The 22,170-nt window shown below is 41.9% G+C and overlaps 1 protein-coding gene across 6 annotated transcripts in view; it reads right to left on the bottom strand.

The window, feature by feature from the left end:
• Nucleotides 1-22,170, bottom strand: part of PTPRE (protein tyrosine phosphatase receptor type E) — a 104,022-nt gene that overhangs the window by 60,863 nt on the left and 20,989 nt on the right. For 2 of the 6 annotated variants that reach the window (XM_064663528.1, XM_064663534.1), the window contains exon 2: nucleotides 17,471-17,551. The exons of the other annotated variants lie outside the window; for them this stretch is intronic. In XM_064663528.1, coding sequence (XP_064519598.1) covers nucleotides 17,471-17,493 — 23 coding nt within the window. In that variant the 5' untranslated portion in view covers nucleotides 17,494-17,551. The remainder of the gene's footprint in view (nucleotides 1-17,470; nucleotides 17,552-22,170) is intronic. 6 annotated transcript variants of the gene reach the window in all.

The following is a 22,170-nucleotide window of genomic DNA, read 5'->3' on the forward strand; positions in this document are numbered from 1 at the left end:
GTGAGATGACTGCACCACCCTCACCAGGCTGATATGGTCTGGTAATCAGAAAAGAGCTTCATCTATTTTTAGGCCTGTTTCCAAAATTTACACATCCATAAAGGACAAAATTGCGCCAAAGAGTGCAAATTATCTGAAATGCATCAATCTATTGACAAGAAAGCCAGGAAGAGACATCATGAGCATTGATAGCAAAGCCAAACTTTAGAACTTACGGACATTTATGACGCTCATAGAATTATAAAAATACATATACATAGTTTTATATATTTATATATAGAATACATAAATATTTATTTATATACATTTATATATAGACGAGTGAGCTTTTCTTGCTGCAACGAAGAGGATTATAAATTCAATATCACCACTATAGTTAGAAAATAAACTGTTTCTGCTGCAGTTATAATTCTGGGAGTGCCATAAATATCCATAAATTCTATAGTTTTTTTATAAAAGACAACATTATATCCACCTTTGTGTGACAGCCATCCTACAGCACTTGCCATTCAGCCCAAGACACATCAGAAACACAAAAGGGATGCAGAAGCTTGACTGAGAGATGTAGAAGCTTCCCCTGCACAACCAGAGACCTTGCAGGTCATCACCACCCACCTTCCCACAAGGTTTTACTTCCAGCTCAAATGTAGAAGCATCACACACCACGTTGTAGGTTTTAAATATCACTGAAAACCCACTGATTTATTCAAAAGGAGCAAAGTCATTAAGGCACTATGAATATTTGCATACACACAGCTAAACTTAAATGCCAAGCATTTTTACAAGAGCTTCTGTTAAAAAACTAGGTTTAAAACACTAAATGTAGGACAAATATGGATCATGTTAGTGCAGCAAAGGGCAGCTTTCCCAAGTCAGGTCCCAAAGCAGATTTGAATATGCAGTGGCATTCCTGCAGGCAGGATTCCTCCCCAGGAGCAGGATTTAGCACATCCCCACTGAGCTTCACCAGGTTCCTGCTGGTCCAGGTGCCTCTGGTAGATCACCAGGTTTACCAGTCCCCCTTCCAGTTGGGTGCTGTTGGCAAACTGGGCCCTGCTCCATCAGAATCCCACAGAATTTTAGAGGGGTAGGAGAACAGCATCTAAAACTACAAATTACTTCCACTGCTGCCCACACACTCAGGAGTCATATTCACCAGCTCAGAAACTCGAGGAGAGGGAGCTTTTCTTGCCCCAAAGAAGAGGAGAGGATTATAAATTAAATATCACCACTATATTTAGAAAATAAACTCTTTCCGCTGCAGTTATAATTCTGGGAGTGTCATAACATTTTGAGTTTCCTTGGAAATATTATCTGCAGGAAAAAAACCCACATTTAAACATGGCACATTCTCACTTATGTTCTTCAATACAGTTGTAAATGTAACTTAAAACCCCTTCCTGGGAAAATGTGGCGTAAGGATTTGGTGTCAGTCACTGTTCTTGCCCCGGGCTGTACCAACCCTGCATCCCTGACACTCCATCCACATATTTCCTAACTCCCACCTTTTACTATTCCAAGTCCCAATAAACTCAGGGTTTTTTTGTTTTTTTTTTTTTGGTTGGTTTATTTGCATTATGAAATAAAAAAAAAAAATATGTTTTTCTCATCAGAGATCAGCAGAATGAAGGTTGGAAGATGCTGAATGGCCTCCTCTGATGTGAGCAGTTCACACTTGACCTTCTGTTTTCCTTTCTGGATATTTATATCCTGTTGGCTCAGAAAACTGAATAACAGCACAATGCACACACAGACCTGCTAAAGTGAAGCTTAGAACCTTCTCCTAAAAATGTGTCCATGGCACTTGGTTCTAACAGTTTTTTAGTGATAAATCACTAATTTTCAGTTTATCACCTCAGTAATTCTAAGATATCACCTCAAAAGGCAAGGATTAGTATTTCAAAGACTCAACATTAATCCTAAAGAATTCTTCCCTGTGAGGGTGGTGAGGCACAAGTTACTCAGAGAAGCTGTGGCTGCCCCATCCCTGGAAGTGTCCAAGGCCAGGTTGGATGGGGCTTGGAGCAACCTGGGCTAGTGGAAGGTGTCCCTGCCCATGGCAGGGAGTGGAACTGGATGGGCTTTAGAGTCCCTTCCCACCCAAAACATTCTGGGATTCTATGAAATCACAGACTCTGAAATGTAACAGCTGTAAAATCCAGAGCACTGGTGCTTTGAACCACAAAGGGCTTGACTCAACATCACCATAACCCTTGAAAAAGGAGAACATTCCCATATCATTTCTAAAATGCACAGATGGATATGAAAGTGCAGTTTTATGGCTCATTTCTTCATCAAAATGAAAACTACTTAGAAAACAGTGAGTTTTCATATATAAATAACTGCCAAAGAATACTATTGTGATGCAGGAACACTCGTTGCTAAGACATTTTTAGAATTTTTATTTGTCTCTATAATCTTTAATTCCTTTTAATCAACAGCAAGTATACTGTTTATCTGAAAGTAAACCAATTTTCATTTGGTAATAAAGCAGCATAATATGTACAAGAAAAGCAAGGGACCAAAGAGAAATGGGGAAGAGGAAGGGATTACATTTTAAATGAGGACAAAAACTCTGATCTAGGCAATCTGTTGCTTTCCAAGGAAAGTGAATGTATCTATCAGCACTTGTAGGAAACACTTCAATATTCATTTGCATTGCAGAGTAGCTCTGCAGCACACACTGAACTCTAGAGGGTAAATATCCTGTACTAAAACTATCTGCATTGTGACCACATATAAATTACCTCATTATATTATTTTAATTGAGAAGAACTTCAGAAAAATGGCAGCTGGGCAGAAATTTTGAATGGATCTGCTGAAATGCTTTAGAAATACCCAAAAATAGGGACTCCCCATATTCAATATGTCAATCAACTTTGAGGAAAGTACGTATCCCATTAGGAAAGCAGCCTAATGCTTGTGGCAATGGAAGCACTAAGCCTGTAATACTTTTCCCTTCTTGTTAAGCACAGAATTACAATCCCTTCCCATCACTGTGTTTTTCTAACCACTTAAGCTAATACAGCCAATACATATTTATTGAAATTCTCCATGCAAACCCAGTAAAGCCCTTGGAAATTTAAGCCAAAAGCATTAAAATTATCTTTAAGTATTCTTTGGGGCTCTTCTAGACATGTCTTTCATAATCTCATCACTAATGTGATAATCACAGAGTAATTCTGAGGGCTCAACTGCAAACACACTGAGCACTCTCAGAAATGTTCAAGAACAGCTGAAAATGTTCTGGTTTGATGTTGACCTGGGCACAGTGCTTTGGAAAAAATATCACTTCAAACACTGTTCATACTTGTACAGTGTCCTTGGAGATCTTCTCGTTCAAATGCAGTTCAACCTCAGGTTACAGGAAATATTACATGACTTTCTATTAGAAGTGTGGCCAGGGATTCTTCTCCATCTTTTAGTGACAGGGAACTACACTGCACTGCAAATAGGAATGCTGGGCAGGGCTCTGATTAAAAAATAAAACAGTTTTTTTCCATAGAATCATGGAATCATTAAGATTGGAAAAGCCTTCTAAGATGATCGAGTCCAACCACTCCCCCAGGACTGGTTTAATATCATAGCAGCAATGATAACTTTGAAAAGAATAACTTTAAATGTGTGTATTCAATATTCATTTTACCTACACATTCATAAAAACCCCTAAAACATTCCACTTTCTCAGGAAGGAAACGGAGCTGATGGATCCCACTGTCAACTTATTGCCATGTATAAACAGAGGACAACCACCACAGGCTTCAAAAGTTAATAATGAGAGGGAAGGGGTAGAGGTCAGGTCTTTATTGCCAATTCCAAGTTCTCCACCTCAGAGAAGGCAAATTTAATGAAATATATTTAATATATTTCTTGAAAACAGGATAATGCTAAGATCGCACTTAGGAAATAAAGTTAAAATGTTTGTCTGAATAATGATTGCTCCTTACCTTCTTGAATTCACAATAAACCTTGGAAAAAACTCTTCTTAGACTCTACAGTGGAAGCAGAACTTCCTAAATTATGCAGAGGGCTAAAAATATTTCAGCGAGTTCCCTCAAACTCTAATGTTTCTATGAGAAAAGCAGTTTTCCCACAGACAAATTCACGGCATCCACATTTATAATTTATAACCAGTTCATATTTACTTCTAAATACCACAGTGTGAAACACCACACCTTAAAAATTGGGTATAAAGGTGCTTGGGGAAGGGTAAAAATCATAGAAAAGTTCAGGTTGGAAGAGACCTTAAAGCTCATCTCATTCCACCCCCTGCCATGGGCAGGGACACCTTCCACTAGACCGGGTTGCTCCAAGCCCCTCCAGCCTGGCCTTGGGCACTTCCAGGGATGGAAAAATCCTGTAACTTAGATCTGAAGTCTGGTGCTTCAATACTTTGGAAAATTTCACTGGGCAGCTTTGAGGGCCTTTAAGGACCTAAAAACACATGGATGTGGGCTCTGAAATCACCACACACGAGTGGTTTGTGTAGAGTCAGAAGATAAACACAAGACTCCAACCATCCAGACTGGCAGCACTAACACTGGGAACCCCCACACCAACATTATGAACTAGAATAAAATCAACTTTTATCTGTTAAAACACCTAAGCCTTCATTTAAAACACACAGAAATCCAAGCACTTCCCATGTACCACTCCAGCCTCTGATGCCTTCTCCAGTTCCTCTGAGAGGCTGCAGAGTCTCATCTACTCTCCTGTCTTTCTTTCTCCCCTCTCTCACCAACCCAGATGAATAGTGAAAATACAGCAGCCAGAAATAATGGAAAGATCCCTAATCTCCACCTGAACCCCTGTTTGGGAAAGAGCTGTCACTAACTGGGATAAAAGGAGGAAGAAAAGGAAGGAGGTCGTCAAGGTTGGGAAGTGCCAATGAAGGAATAACCACCCTGATGGCGGCACAGGATTCACCCTTCTTCTAAAACAAAAATTAAAATAACATAAAACAAACAACAAAATAAAATAAAACAAAATCTTCATCCAGCATCCCAAGGAAACTTGATTTCCAATTAGAAATTTTAGTACGTCCTTGAAGTTTTCCATCTCACATTTGTGGGTTTGGCTAAGCAGAAGTTCTGTAAAATATGTGTTAATAAAATGCCATATGCAATATCATATGGTATTTTCTTACATAGTGCAGTTTTGTAGCTCAAGAGGACAAGAAATGGTAATTCCATGCAAAATAAGCCATGACTCAACAGCACCTTGCTTTTGCAATTATAGAATTCCTCATTTTTATTTACATGTTTCTGAGCTCTGTTAAATAGTTTAAAAACTCTCTGGTTAAAAAAATTTAAGAAGGCAAAAAAAAAAAGAAAAAGCCATTTCAGAGATTTGTGTATAAAGAAGTTGAGAGAACTGATACCCTGAGGACTAGCAAAGGAGCCCAATATTACAAATAGGGATATCACATTCAGAAAATTACTGGATGCCCAGATACTTCCTCCAATGTTGTAAAATAAAAAAAAAAAATAACTAGACCTTAAACTTCACTCACAAAATCACAGAGTTCTGATTTCTCATTGCATGGGGGCTGCACACAAACCTGAGGACTCCAACAGCCTTTTTTTAATCTTGCATTTAATAGCTTTATAAATTTAATTAATGTAGCATTTCTTCTCTGTTTTTTGGCTTAATCCCATTTACTTTTCTTGAAGCTTGCAAGTCCCTTCCCCTGAGCATCACATCTCCACTGCCCTTTGGTTTTGTTGCAGAGAAACTTGGAAGCGGGGCTGCAATCGCACGCGAATAATAATTCTTGGCTGCAACAAAATTTGCTCTCTCTCTTTTCCTAGAATGGCCCTTATTTGTGCTGGTTGCCATAGTGATGTTGCAGCAGAGCTGCTCCGGGTTTCTGTGGCTTCCCACCTGGTCATGGTGCAAACTGGGAGAGGAGCCCTTGGTACAGGTCCCTCCCCAGAGCATCCGTGTCCTGCTGGGGTGGACAGGGCTGAGCTGCAACCAGTTGGTGCTTCGTGAGCTGTCAGGAGCTGATACGTTAAATTGCAAGCAGAAATCTCTGCCCCTTCCTCACTAATTGGAGCTTTCTCTCCCACAGCTCCTAGTAGAGTCCAAGTAGGAACATTTTCCTAAACCTCTAGAGGTGGAATTCATCCCCTCTTGTTTCCCACCAAGACAAGGTTTGCGATGCTCCTGTTGCTCTGCACAACTTGGACACACTAAAAAAATCTACTTGAGAACATTCTGCATTTATTCCAGCAAAGTTGTTGCTGAATTGGAACAAGAGATGCATTTTTTCCCATTATTCATATTAATTTAACTTCCAGTCAGACTTACTTTCAGCAGACCCAAAGCAACACAATTTCTCCTTTCAGACAAGTTCAGGCTTTAGATGACTCCATTACTAAGAGGGGTAATAGGGAACAACAGACTTCAAGTCATCAATTGAGGCAGACAAAGGTACAAAATCTCATCACCTACAGTGCTTTAGTCTGGAAAAAGAGGATAGGATAGGACAGGATCAGATCCCTGGTCTGTGTAAATGTACACATACATTTCCACCCACTGTTTACACATTATTCAACTTTCAGACTAGAAAATCCAAAATGAAAATACAACCAAAACCAGTTTACATCCTAGAGCTCTTTTCAATAAAAAATACATTCTTAAATTAAGGAAAGTCAGAGTAAGTGTTAACTTAACACTTCCTGATGCCAAAGTTAAAATAATTGTGTGCCAAGACATGCTTACAAATTTAAAAGTCAAAAAGAACCCCACAGACAAACTGAAAAGTCCCCAACAAGCTGCGGGTTTTGTTTTGTTCTCTTCCTTTCATAATCATGGGAAATCACATGATCCCAATGGAGTCATGAGGATCATGGCAGTGACCACCCCCCAGTGCTGGGCACTGCTGAGGGACCTCTAATCCTGGAGATAGTTCTGGGCCCCTCAGACAAGAGAGACATTGAGGGGCTGGAGCATGTCCAGGGAAGGGAACAGAGCTGGGGAAGGGTCTGGAGCACCAGGAGCAGCTGAGGGAGCTGGAGGGGCTCAGCCTGGAGAAAAGGAGGCTCAGGGGGGACCTTCTCACTCTCTGCAACTCCCTGACAGGAGGGGGGAGCTGGAGGAGGTCGGGCTCTGCTGCCAGGGAACAAGGGACAGGATGAGTGGAAATGGCCTCGAGTTGTGCCAGGGGAGGTTTAGACAGGATATTAGAAAAAAATTTCTTCATGGAAAGGGTTGTTAAGCATTGGAAGTGGCTGCCCAGGGAGGTGGTGGAGTCCCCATTCCTAGAAGTGTTCTAAAGAACGAGCGGACGTGGCACTTTGCGATATGGTTTAGTGGGCATGGTGGGATTTGGCTGAAGGTTGGACTTGATGATCTTGGAGGTCTTTCCCAACCTTAACAATTCTATGATTCTATTTCAAAATCACATGTTCTTAATGAACTGGTTTGTGTGTGCAGTTCCTTGCAGCAACCTGTCAGTTGTACCCACGTGCCCCAGAACAACAAAGCCTGTTTAATGCACTGCCCTTCGAATACAAAGGGGGTTGGAGAGATTGAAAACAAAAATTAACAACAAAAGCTGCCTCCTTCCCTTGTACTGATCACATTTCAAAGAAAAGAGGTCACATCAATTCAGCTGAAGCTGGTTTAAAGTGTGTATTTAGGTTATCCTGCACATCAGCACTGTCAGCACGACGAGCAGACGCCTGCCTGGGTGTACACCCCCCCTTGTCTTGCTGAGCAAAGTGATTCCTGCACCTTAGAAAGATCATTAAACATCGTGCTCAGCAACCCAGGTAACACAGCAGTGATCAAAATAATTAAATAATAAGTTATAAACTTACTATATAAGTATATACACTAAAAATTTTGGGGTATAATGAATATTATCAGGAAAATATTTAAGAAGCTAAAGGAAAATGAATCCCCAGCATTGAAACAAGAATTCCATCACTGAGTCTGCCCACAGACAAAGCTCTCAGGGCTGCTACACCCCCCCCAAATATCCAGAGCCCACAAGAGCCAGTTGGTTTGGAACATGAAGGTTTTCATCTGCAAGCCAAGCTGACAGCAAACATATGCTCAAGTGCTGCCGATGCTGACAGCGAATTTTGTAATAATAAATATTAAATAACTACGTATATTTGAGAAATATAATTGAATAATATTATTGGAATAATTTTACCAAATAATATTTAACAATATATTATGAAATAATACTGAATAAATAATAAATATGTTGCTTTTTTAATTTCAGTTGTGCACAGACTGGGTTACAGTAAGTGCCCACATCAGTGAACATCACACGGATCTCTCAGCTGCTTGTCTGAAGGAGACAAACACTGTTACAACATTATCATCATGAATAACCACCTGAGAGGTTGATATTCCCTCATTTACAATACCAAGGTCTTTTCTGAGCCCACAGACTAAGAGCAAATGAAAATGAAAGGTTCTGCTTCCTCCAGACCGACCTCGTTTACACCATTTCAACACTCCTGGTACATTTCTCTGTGTGTGACATTTCCCTTTTCATCCCAACTTTGCCCATCAGCTGTAAACTTCGCTTTAGCCCTTGCACTGCAGTTGAATATACTCAATTATTGCTGGAGCCTGACATGGGAAACACAAGTGGCTGTTCCTCCTCTTTTCTCACCCCATTCCACTGAGGGTTCAGCTGTGATTGTTGTTTGCTCCCCCTCATTTCTGTTACAGTCAGTACAGATTTACAAACCAGTACAGCACCTTAAACCAGTCTGAAAAATTTTACATGGAGAAAAAGAGCAAAGTTCTCTAAAAATGGCAAATATTATGTTATTGTGGATGAGCCATAGTATAATACAGCCCTTCAGCCAGGGACAGCTTCAGCCCCAATAAACTGACTCCACCAGAGCCCAAGTTCCTGAGACTTTTCTGCTTTCACAGTGACCTGTAGATTTAAGGAGCTACAAAAAGCTGTGGCACAAAAGTTATCTTTCGATGTCTTCTGATGAAGACTGATCACAGTCTTCTGAGTTCACTCTAGAAGTTCACTCAGACCACCATGGATTTACTGCTGATAACAGGATAAAAGTGAGTACAGGCCAACAACTGAGGGAAAAGGAACAAGTTCAACCCAGCCTTCCCTCATGTCCATGGATGTTCTCAGCAACCTCTTCCCACCTTTGGATACTTCCCTGTACACTCACATCATCACCACCATCTCCAGGAAAGCTCCACAGTCCTGCCTCTACTTAACAAGCCCAAGAATGAGCAAAGTGTCTTTCCAGCAAGAAAGAAGAGTTTTACCACCTTTCTATACATTTTCACCACATACTTTCCCCTCATAATCCAAATGCTTCATTTAGGGCATTTAAGAGATACCAAGAACCACACATGTTGACTCATAAATCAGGCAGTTCTTGGATGTGACACTTGGCCTCATCCAGCCAAGTTTTTAAAGTCATTTTAAAGCAATTCCACTGTCAAATTGCCAAGAATGGTTGAGTTTGCTTAGACTTTTGATGACTATCCAATGCACTACAAACCCAAGAAAATGGCCAACAGATGGAGGCACATCTCCAGGTGTGTTACAGAACGTTTTGCCCAATCACAGACTGGTTTGGAAGGGACCTTAAAGACCAGCCAGTTCCAACCTGCTGCCAGTGCTGCACTTCAGACAGAAGAAAATTCAATTGGAGAAAATATTCAGCTGCTTATCACAAGTAATGGTTTCTTATTTCAACTGAGGAACTCAGACCTGCTTAACACCTATCCAGTAGTCCTCAAGAAGTTGACACCTTGAGAAAGAAACATTACAGTTTTGTGATTGGAATAAGCATTCACCACAAGAATTCTGAGAGCCCAAAATGCTGTGTTTTCCCTCTATGCAAAAAAAAGAAGTGAAAAAAAAGTCTGTCTCCTCAGAACGGCGTGACCCTGCTGGAGAAAAGGGCTGCTGTGTTTTCCCACCAGTGCCTGGAACAGACAAAAGTGGAAGCTGATGACTAAAGGAACAACTAAAAATATCCAAAGTAGTCTGGATCTGGAGAGTTGTGTGCCCTCACTGCAATTAGCAAACAGCATATTCAGTTTCACTGACATTAATGAGAGCAAAGCAAGTTCATTTACACCTCAATTAACTTCAAGAAACGCTTGTTTTCCGCAATTAATGGCACTTCCTCCTTCCTTTTGCTATAATTCCTCTTTTTGTGCAGTAAATCACTGCCTCACTGCTTCAAACACGGTTTGGAGGGAGTGAGTGGGTGAAAGAATAGAGAAAAATGCACTTCCAGCACATGTAAACAAGACTGGGAGAAGGAAACACTTGCACGGCCTGGGAGCAGATGGATGTCAGCAGGTTTCTGGGATACCACTGGAATTGTCTGTATTTAAGGAAAACCAGGAAGACCCATTGAAGGAAAAGACCAGCACAGAAAACAGGGCAACTCTGGTACCTCTGGAACCTTTCCAGGACCAAACCTATGCTGAATCAGAGGTTTAAAGTCAGTTTTCAACTCAAATTGGAAGAGACATCACAGCCTGTCCAAGAATTCCTCACAGCAGCAGCAGTAGGTGAGGCCAAAAGGCCCCAGTTTGCCATTGCTTATCATGAACAAAGTCCTTGTAGGCCCTTCTCAACTTCTGTTCTTGAAGGAGACAAGAAATAGGTTGGTAGAAATTAGAAAATGGCAATGTAACATTTAATCAGCAAATAATTTCAAGAATTAAATTTAAAGCAATAAAGAAAGGTTGAAGCACCACTCAGAGGGAAGGAAGAGGATCTGGATATATGGCACCTGGGAAAATAGGATGGGAAATAAATCAAAGGATGATGAGATTTCTTCCTCAAACCACAAGGGAGGAAAATCATGGAATCACAGAATATGCGAAGTTGGATGGGACCCACAAGGATCATCAAGTCCAACCCTTAGCCCTGCACAGGACCATTCCCAAGAGTCACACCATGTGCCCTGGAGGATCATCCAAATGCTCCTTGAGCTCTGTCAGCCTTGGTGCTGTGCCCACTGCCCTGGGGAGCCTGTTCAGTGCCCAATCACCCTCTGGGGAAGAACCTTTTTCTGAGATCCAACCTAAACCTGCCCTGACAAAACTCCAGCTGTTCCCTGGGTCCTGTCCCTGGTCCCCACAGAGCAGAGATCAGTCCCTGCCCCTCCTAAGAAAGTTTTCAGTGCAATGACATCTTCCCTCAGATATTGAGAAGGCAAACCTGCCTGGATCCCATGGGAGCAGTGTGTTGGGATGAGACACATCTGCTCCTAATACACAATCCCAGAATGGTTCCCACAATGCCCCCTTAGATGGGGCAGCACAGCAGCTCTGAGCAACTTGTGCCAGGGCCTCACCACCTCACAATCTCCTTTCCCTTTTGCTCAGACACTGACAGCACTAATTAACAGGCAGCATCACTCAGGAGCAGCAGTTTGGCAAGAGGCAGTGGCTGATGGAAAATCCAGCTATTGATTTTCCTATGGGCTGCTGTCATCGCTCCTGCTGCCTACAAATAAATAACCCAAGGAATGTTTGCTTTCCAATGACAGCTGGTGTCAGCATCAGTATGCATTTGCTGTCATACTTTCTGCAGAATAAACTGATATTTTACTATTTAATGTGTTTCAAAATCATCACTGGAATTCCTGATGGCACTGGTGTGTAAAATGTTCATGTTTCTTAAATCCCTGGCAAAGCACTGAACATCCACAGCCAGTTCGCACTCAAATCCTTAAAAATTCTTATCAAGACATGGCACTAAAAAGAATTGCTACTCTTGAACATATTTACTAAGGAACAGAAGAAAAACTCTATGTGAATAACAGCACAGTAATCACAGCAATAATACAGAAACGTCCTCTTGGGAAATATTTAGCACAAGTGAGTTTTGAGAGCTGATCAGGGTATTTACAGCTCACAAAAACATCATTTTGAATTTCTAAAGGATTTTTGTTATTATTTATTTCTCTTCCTTATTCTGCAAGTTGGATTTCTGCATAAAGGAATGCTTTTCTTTGAGGACAGGACTAAAAAAAAATGGCAGAGTGTTTTCCCACCAGCCCCTGACAGCTGTGTCTGACACCATGGGTAGAAAATAGAGGACAGTCCCACTTGGAACCTCCTTGGAGTCAAACACAAAGCTGTAGATTTGACCATCACATTTAGAGATGCTGAAATTCCATCAAAAAATATTTTTGGGTGGAAAATACCCCTTGGTCAAGTGTGGCTTGTTACCATGGGAATAGCTCTTTGGACTGAGCTGTATCCTGGACCTAAGATCAAAGAGAATTATATTTCTATTTTGGAAGTATGTTAGCTTAAAAATCAAACACAAACCCAGCATTTGTGCAGGACACAGAGTTCCAAATCTGCAGGCTTTATTTTCACAAAGAAACCAGCAGAGGAGCAGAGCCCACACCGTGGCACAGTCTGGCAGGAACACGTCCTGCTGTTGGTGCCAAGCACCAGCAGCATCCACTGAAATCACGGGCTCGGAAAGCTCTTGTTGTAAAACCAGTTGTTTTCTGAAACAGCACATTTTTGGGTTTGTTTTTAATTAGAAAGGAGGCTTTTTTCTCCCCCAGTGTCTACTAAGGCATCCTCTGAACACAGAAAGCTGGCGAGGGCTCTGCATCTGCCCGAGCCATCTGTTGGTGCCACTGGGAACCTGCTGGTGGCCCCGACTCACGTGGAGGATCCACAAACACACTCTGGCCAGGCCCTGACATCATGTTTAGGTCACTTATTCCATGTTAAGCATTGAGGATAAAATACAAGCAGGGGGGTGTTTGGGGGGAGAAGAAGCAAGGATGGGTGAAAAGCACATCTCACACTCCAGGAGGAGCATGAGCCAAGGCACCACGAGGTTCCTGGCAATGACTCTGTTCCCTGCCAAGGGATTATGGGGACACTGAGGTGTCCCAAGGTCCCAGACAAAACACATACTGTGGTTGCTAATCCAGACCTAACACTTGCCCAGTGCTTGTCTGCTCTAAGGCTTTTACCAGGGAATATTATACAGATAATAAATTCCTCCCTGTGAGAGTGGGGAGGCCCTGGCACAGGTTGCCAGAGAAGCTGTGGCTGCCCCATCCCTGGAAGTGTCCAAGGCCAGGTTGGACAGGGCTTGGAGCAACCTGGGCTAGTGGAAGGTGTCCCTGCCCATGGTTTGGGTTGGAATGAGATGAGCTTTAAGGTCCCTTCCAACCAAAACCACACAGAAAGACATTGAAATTACTTAAATGACACTTTTAGCCTCAGAGGATATGAAACTAAACCAGTCAACCTGACTTCCTTTTAATAACCCTTTCAGATGAAAACAGGTTTAAAACAGCATCACCAAAATCTCCAGCACTGTAATTTACAAACACACATGTACTAATATTGTCACTTCTTCAGTTTGTTTTGCATTTTCTTCTTAAATTTGGAGTAATTGGTTCCCACACTGTAACAAATCAATTTCTCTAAAAGAAGGAAACTTTCAAAGCAGTGAATATTTAAACTACCTTTGTAGTTCTCTGTGGTTCCTGGTCCAGTGAATGTTATCTTGGTTTTTCCCCTGTACATTCTGGTCCACAATCACTCAAAACACAAATCCACCCCCATCCTTTTAAGTCCAAACCATATAACCAGTTTCACAGAGACAAGTCACACACATGTACATTTTAGGGTAAAAAAAATACAGGCCCAGGAGACTAAGGAAGAAGATACAAACTATATTTCCAATTCTTTTCCTCCAAGGAATTCATATTTTGCTATTCTACAGTCCTCTCCTCATAATATTAATTTTTATTTAATATTCCTGGAGAGCTTATTCCAAGTCAATCAATGGACAGCCTATAAAAGTAATTCTGATTAATTTTCAGGCCTTCAATCTAAAACTAATTAAGTTACATTTCAGCAAGACCTGCACATTAGATGTATTTCAGCTGGCCCAGTCCTGTGGCTGCTGGTCCTTCCCTGCAGTCCCAGCACCATTTGGAAAGATTTATCCCTGTTTGGCAAAACAGAAGACTCACAACATCTGAATTTCTCTTCAGTGGTCCCAAAGATAACACACACTTAGAAACACAGGTACACTTTGTTAAATTGCATCAATAAATTGATTATTTTTATTTTCCTTTTATTTACCTGCTTCCCAACTGATGCAGAGATGCCCAGGAGCAAACACCACCACCCCAAAGGATCCATTTTTCCAGCTCAGTTGAATGTTCTGCCTCTCAAACTTGTCTTTGAGGATGTATCAGCCAAAAAAAGGGTGAGCTTTTTATAGAATACATTCAGTTTGTATAGTCCCACCCCAGTGATGGAAACCCTGAGTGCTGAGTACTTTGCTTTAGCATGTGATAAGTGCTCATCCCACAGATTCAATGGAATAACCTGAGAGGCTCTGGCCACATTAAAACATCAACATTTTCCTCCTGTGACTGGAAAATAAGTGTTCAGGGATATCAATGACTGGTTGAAGCTGCAACAAAGTGAAATCACCTTTTTTTTTTTTCCAAGAGAGCCGCTACTGAGGACCTGGTTGTGTATTTCTATTCCTGGAAATATTAGAGAAAATCTTCTTGTGGAGAGGTAAACAAAATATTCCATGTACAGCCCTCAGTCTCATCACACCCAACTTACAAATACTGGGGGAGGAGGGAAGGGGAAGTCACAGGGAATTTTTTTTACTGCAATTTTCCCTCTTCCCTACAAGGGACCATCAGCAGATTCCCACAGCAGATTTCCCCAGCCATGGGAAAACCCAGCCTGGGAAACTGAGGCTCAACTCCTTCCACCCTGCCAGGAGCTGGCTTGGACACTGTTCCCATTGCTTGGCTGCCCCTCACTCCTCACCCCCAAAAGTGGGTTCCTTCAACCTATTTGCAGGAGATTAAATTCCAAATCCCATCTCCACATCTTCATTCATGTAGGAAAACATCTGACAAGCAGGAAGAACAGAAATTTTGTGTTTAAAAAGACACACAAACCTGACAGAACAAGTCCCTTTGAAAAAAGTAACCAGGTCCCTTTGGAAAAAGCAACCAGGTTTTTATGTCCCAGTGAGAATGATTTTAACCATATTATCTTTTCAGAGCTCAGCAGGCTCTAGATAACTATTTACAGGCATGTAAAAGGACCAAGAGTTGTGCCCTGTGAGATGATAAGCAAATTTAAAGCCTATTAGATGTAGAAAAATAAGGAAATCACATCCTGGGAAGCCAGACCAGCTCATTTTGAGAAGGGTGGCAGGAAGCGGAGAGGGAAGAGTTCACCCATGTGCTTCGTGGGACCAACAACCACAAGGCCTTTTCCTTAGACATTATTAGCAATTGCTAATAGTGGAAAAATCAGAAAAATGGCAGATATGAGTTAGTGATTCTCAGAAAGCCTCATCAAGAACTCAAAGCCTTGTTAGATGGAAGAGCTGAACTGATTTGCTGCCCAGAAATCTTTCTGGCAGCTGCAGAACCGACAACGGGTAGCTCTGATTTTGTGAGATTCAAGTCAATCTCTCTCCATGAAGAGAAGAAAATGAGGATAATTGGCTCACATAGCTCCGAGCACAGAATGCCAGGCAGAGCTGCTCACTCCTGTAAGGATTATCCCAGAAATCCCAGTGGCAGGAGGCACTGCTGGGGTGCCAAGGGCTTCTCCATGTCTCACACACATTTCAACAGCAAAGATAAAATAAAATAAAATATATATACACATCTGCAGGGAGAGAAACAGAACCAAGCTGCATTTACCAACACCTCTGCAGTGTGTCTGAAACATATCCCTTCCTTCCCTGTCACATCAGGCATCAGCCACAAACAGCTGCCCTGGGGCACATTTTGTGCCTGTGATCTGCTTTTCCAGCTCAAGCCATTGAAGTGCAGGTTACCTCTCTTATAAAACTTATCTCAGCCTTATCAGAAGCAGCAGAGGAGCAGTTCTCAAAAAAAAAATAAAAAAATCACATCCTCAATTCTTGTCCCTCATGCTCAAGTAGGAGGCTCAGGGGGGACCTTCTCGCTCTCTACAACTCCCTGAGAGGTGAAGCCAGGGGGAGGTCGGCTCTGCTCTCAGGGAACAAGGGACAGGATGAGAGGAAACCTCAAGTTGCACCACAGGAGGATTAATTTGGATATTAGAGAAAATTTCTTCACCGAAAGGGTTGTCCAGCTCTGCCACAGCTGCCCAGGGCAGTGGTGGAGTCCCCATCCCTGGAGGGATTTAAAAGCCATGTGGATGTGGCACTTGGGGACATGGGTAAGTGGTGGCCTTGGAAGTGAGGGAAACAGTTGGACTTGGTATTACAGGTCTTTCCCAACCTTAACAAGTCTGTGATTTTCAAAGATTCTTTAAGATTCACCAAAGAACCACAGTCGTCTGCTGAAAAATAAACTGGACAAAATAATGGGACTTCACCTTGTTTCAGGCTGATTTTGCACCTATTTCACTCTCTTGGCTTTTTGGCCATATCACAGAACTAAGCTGCATAAAGGTATATATTAATAAAGGATATATTTCTGGAGAGCAGAGAGCCAAGTCTAATTACCAACAAAATTTACGGTAAGTAAATTTAGGTCAACACTAAGTCAATCCTAGTCTGTAAAAAAGCACTTCAAAATAAGAAGAAGACCCAGTAACCTATAAAATCACACCACATTGGCTTCCAAGAGACCTTTTATTCACAGGTCAAGTAAAGACTATAAAGGAAGGTGCATTTGTGGGAGAAGTGCAAATTATGCCATAAAAATCCTATGAGAGGAACCCCCTATGTCTGAACAGAAGCTTCCCAGCCAACAAAGCTGCATGAAATCCTGAGATATACCTCAAAATTTTTTTTATGGAAAAATCCTTAGTGTTATCATCCACTGCTCAACCCTGGAAACTTCATTTTCCCTCTCACACAGACAGGCCCAGGGCTTTGATTCTTTCAGGGAACCAACTAAAGGCATTAACTAAAAATAAAAAGCAAACCAGATCAGCTTAAGTAGCTTCCTTAAAAAACACATCCTATTTCCCAGCATGCTAATTAATAGAACAGAACTGATATTTTGATATCATGATTAAGAACAGTTCATTTTCAGCATCTTTCTCAACAGCAGATCAAGGCAATTAACTGACAATTTGCTCACTAAATGACTTCCCAAGATGTGCTACTGAGATAAGGAAAAGCCTTCTTTAAAGTGCCTTAGAGCCAGCAAAAGATGAACCTGCAGGGAGTAATTTTTAAACAATGTACAACTCAATTCTCTGGTAGTAAAGCAAAACTTCTGCTTCGTGAGTAATGACAAAAAACATGAATTTAGGAGGAACAACAAAACACTGGGGGTTTTTCTCCTTATTTCCCAAACTGTGCCCACTATAATTAACACTGATGGAGGACACATCCAAAAGACCATTTTTATAAAATGTAAAACTGAAGGTCTTGATTTCATTGTATTTTAACCACGGGACACAGGTGAGGAGCTGTGAGCAGATAAAATCTATTTTTCTGCCCTTTCCTGCTCTAACTACTTACTGGTTTTCACAGTGGTGTTTCATGAGGAGCTGTGCTGGTGCCTGGACAACAGAAATAAAAGAAATGCCATTCTTCAGGGATCTGGAAAAAGGATAAACAGGAAGGTGACAAAATCTGCATGTTTAAAGATACTCAGTTTGGTCAAAGTTAACATTTCCTGATCAGATTTCAGAGAAGGATCTCACACCACTCAATCGTGACCGATGCAAACTGGTCAAAAAATAGGGAAGAAAGCTACGGAACTGGACATCTCTCAACTCAGCAGATAAAAAGATCTTGAGAAGAACTTGCTGGCTTTGAAAAGGTCCTTGTCTCTCAGCACATCCTTCCTCACAGCGCTGCCAGAAACCCAAACCATCTGTAAAGTGCAAGCACAGATCAAAGCAAGGAGGTCCCCAAGCAGGTTTGTTGCCACGTGGTGCCAGGCCAGGTGATTTCTGACCAAAATGCAGAGGTTTTGGGGTCAGTTCAACCACATCTTGCACCCAGGGGAGCTGGCTGTGATGGTTGAGAGCTCTGTCCCCCCACCTCCCAGCACTGGCAATGAACCACTTTTCTAAATATTGCCCAAAAGGGCCCTCAGGAGCAATTCCAGTGATTCATTCCTCAGCCTTCCTAAACCAACAGCATTCCCCCAGCAGGATATCATTCGAAACTAATCTGCATAACTTTCTCTGCAGCTTCCCAACCTTTTCCTTCTAGGAAGGGCTAACTCTAAATACATTTTCCATCTCTAGTTGATGCCGGAGGGGTTTCTACTCCTATTCTGCACAGGGAAATCCTTCCCTGCTTCAACAAAAAGATCAGAAGAAAATCATAAAAAAAGACTCGTGACTGTTACAACTCTGAGATGTTTAATTAGTGGATGTTCAGCCACATATGCAAAATGCATCACTGAAAACACAAGAGTAGATGGATTTTAAGACATAACTGTACTGACTTGACCAAAACTGGCTTATTTTTCAACACAAAAATCAAACCAGAGTAGAACTGTGTCTCTGCCTTCATATATGTAGATCTGTGATTAGGCATATATATATATATATATATAAAGTATCATTGCTACCACATAAACCTATAGTTATATAACTCATTTTCTTCACAAACTGTTCCTGGTGTTGCACATCCTGGTTTAATGGGATAGGAACAGCACAATTTTGGATAAAAATACTACTACAGTGGCTTAAGGAGATGAACTCTGTCCCAAGGAAAGGTGGTAGTGAGTGACCAGTACGGAAACCTGGTCTTTTTTGATCAGGTTCACTCCTTAATTTCCTTAAAATCATCAACAATGGACTATAATGATGCTTCTACTTCACTAAGTCAACAAAGCAGATTTATATTACAGCAAAACAATCTTTTCCACATTTAAGCTGAGCTCTCCCTCTGCCCTACTGTCTTTATAAGCATTAATAATTTAAACATTACATAAATATAAAATTTTACCTTCCTCTTAATCAACAGACTTGTTTTTTATTTCCTATATTGCACCACTAAGAGCAGGGCTAAAAGCAGAAGCATAACAGTGCACCTATTTCACGAGAATTAATTTAAAATATACTTCAGGGAACGACTGCAACCACAGGATGTTTTAATACAGTGAATTCCCAGAAAACACACAAACACCTGCTGTGACAAGCCCCACTATTCTGTCAATACAGACTCTGAACAGAAGAGTCAAACATTTGCTTAGACTAATCACAATTATTAAAAATAATGAAAAAATGAAGCAGATTGATGATAAAAACTGTCAGGCTCTCCAGCGTTTTAGAATATACCCGAGTATATTCTATATATACCCAAGTGCAGTTGGAGTTGCACACAGATGTGAATTCCCTTCCTAAGTCATTCCAAGGACTTATTTTTTGCCTTTTTTTTTTCCCTAATTCACAATTAACAGTAGCAAGTCACTTAATTTCATGTCCAGTTTCCTGGAGAGGGTTTCAGATGGACAAAAATGCTCAGTGAGACAGAATAACTGAGACTGAGAAGGATCTTTGGCATCATCCCGCCCAACCTCCTGCTGAGCCCCAGGCTGATGGGATATGTATTGGGAGGGGATCAAGGAGAAGATGCTACAGCCCCCTGGTCTCCTGCCCACCATCCCCATAGAGAATTTTCTTCTCCCCATAGAACAGGTTGCAATTTTTCCTCATATAACCAGTTTGTGCCTCCTGTCCTTGTGCTCTGCACCTCAGGGTAGAGTTTGGCTCAGTCTTCTCCATGACTGAGAACACCACCACACAACTCTTCTCCTCCAGACTCTTAATTCACATCCTCACACCCTTGAATTTGGCTCTTCCAGCACGGGGAAGCTTTTGGATGTCCCTGTGCACAGCATCCCTGCCCTCCAAACGAGGGCCATCTGCCAAGCTGCTGAATGTGCCCTTCATCCCATCTCCAGGTCACCGGCAGAGATGTTCCACAGGAGTACCCGGCTGAACAGCATCCGGTGGAAAATGATGTGTAAAGACCTTCACTCTCACGTTTGTACAGATCAAACAAGGAACAGCTGCTGGGCAGATCTGACTCCAGAGCCTGCTCCCTGCAGGAGCTCATTCATTTCATTTTCATCCCACGTGTCGCCAGTGATAGGACAATGATATCACACAAAACTCCTCAATGATCTCCTGGAAGGTCAAGAACCTGCAGAACATGCCAAGTTTCAATATCTACCTCAAACAAGCTTCCACAGATGTGAACTTATTCGGTAATCATCCGCATCACAAAATAAATAATTTTTTGAAGGGCCAGGGCCAACATAAACAGGAAGAACACACTGTGTTCAGAGGTCAGGCTTTGCATGTTTTTGATGTACTAGGGATGTTTGTTAGGACGTTGTAGATGCACACAGAATACAAAAACAGGGCTACATTAACTAAATCCAACTCTTGTACTGAATCTTAAAAAGAAAGCCAACAGAAATTGCTTCTTGATGAATATAAAATGCTTTAAGACCTGCAGTTATTCCAGCAGACTGCAATTGCTGATGTTTTGACTGTTTGCCTCAAGCACTCAGGGGAGACGAACTCGCAAATGCCATGCACCTCCTTGAGCAGGAACACAAACAGCTCAGCTCAGCTTCTCACTGACAGGAGTGCAACTGCATTTATCCCAAATATTCTGGTCACTCACCCTGCATTCATGGTTGCATTAAAATTTCACAACCTCCCCTCAAAAAGCCCCAAAACCATAAATCCTTGAATCCAGTTTACATGTGTCCGTCCCCCCCCCCAAGGTTTCTTTTAAGCACCTTTTTCTGCCTGAAATTAATTAATTTTATCTACTGAAAAGGCTGAAAGTCCAGAAAGAAACATGCCAACTGATTGTAAAACTGATCATAGGAAAGCTGAGGTTGGCAAAGAGCTCTGGAGACCACTTGGGCCAATCCTCTGTGGAAGGCTGGGCCTTAGATTAGGTTTTCCAGGAACTGCCAAGTGAAGTCATCAGTGTTTCATAAATTTATTTGAGAACACTAATTATGAAAATGGCTTTTGCTCTGTGCTCATTAAGGAACTTCCTCTCACGCACGAACGAGATGACAACAACACTGAGGCACTCACTGCACATCCAGCTTTAAATAAACCCACAGATAAACTCCAGATTATAACAGAGAGGTGAAGCTGCACCAGACCTGACCTGGCCAACACCCTCAGCAGTCACATGGGTTATCCTAGGAATCTCCTCTCCATCTACCTTCCCCTTGCCTTCAGAATACAACAGAGCAGTGAACACTGTTTTGGGGGAAGCCCATGAGGCTGTTCATCAAGTCTATATAATTTACAGGCATTTCTGCAGCCTTTAGTCCTGAAGGAGCACATCAGGACAACAGGATATGACTCCTCAACTGGATTTCCAACATGATGGCACTTCTGATGCTGTTTGTCCTCCCATGGGCAGCGACACACAAATGCCATTTCCCTGGAGATCCTAATTCCCACCAATGCCACAGGGTGGTAGCACTACTAAAGAGATGGAGAGCAGCGAGGTCTCACACAGGGTTTGGGGTCACGCTCAGCTGCAGGTTGTGGTGTCTGATGTTACTCTGGGAAGCCCCTTTCACCCAACCTCCCCAGAGCCAAAACAAGACGACACCACCCTCATTTCAAGGAGAACAACAATTTGTTCTGGAGCTCTGCATCACTCCTTTCAGTCATTTTTCCAACATCTGTGCCTGGGTGAAACAATGGAACACAGTAGATGCAATACAGATGGCTGGAAATTCATTGCAAATGCCCAACTGTTGTGGGTTTTCACCACAAATGCATCGACCGGCTCTTAATCGAGCTGGGTGTGGATGGCTGACGCCAAGTCCATCGTCTCAAAGGGCTACAACTCCACAAAAAATCACCCTGCGGCAGCTTGTTCCTTGGTCTCAGACGAACACAACCCCCCAGTTATTATTTACAGAGCAGCAGAACACAGTGGTTCCATAAGATGGTTATAAACATCTTTATCCTTCAGTCAAACCCTCACTCAAGGTAAGAGTCCACTAGAAACAGGGGGAAAAAAAGAAATTAAAGGCCTGTTCAGCTTTACTTTGTAAGTGCCACTTGTACTTTAAATATACAGTTTTCCTATGGCCTAAGGCGTTTCCACAAAACAGAAATCCATGGATTCTCGGGCCAAAGTTTGCAAGCAACTCCTCATTGGAAACCAGCCAGTCCAGGTCTGAAAAAAGACTCCACCACCAGGAATCT

The sequence above is a fragment of the Pseudopipra pipra genome, chromosome 8, assembly GCF_036250125.1.
Source record: "Pseudopipra pipra isolate bDixPip1 chromosome 8, bDixPip1.hap1, whole genome shotgun sequence".
In the NCBI taxonomy this organism is placed as follows: domain Eukaryota; kingdom Metazoa; phylum Chordata; class Aves; order Passeriformes; family Pipridae; genus Pseudopipra; species Pseudopipra pipra.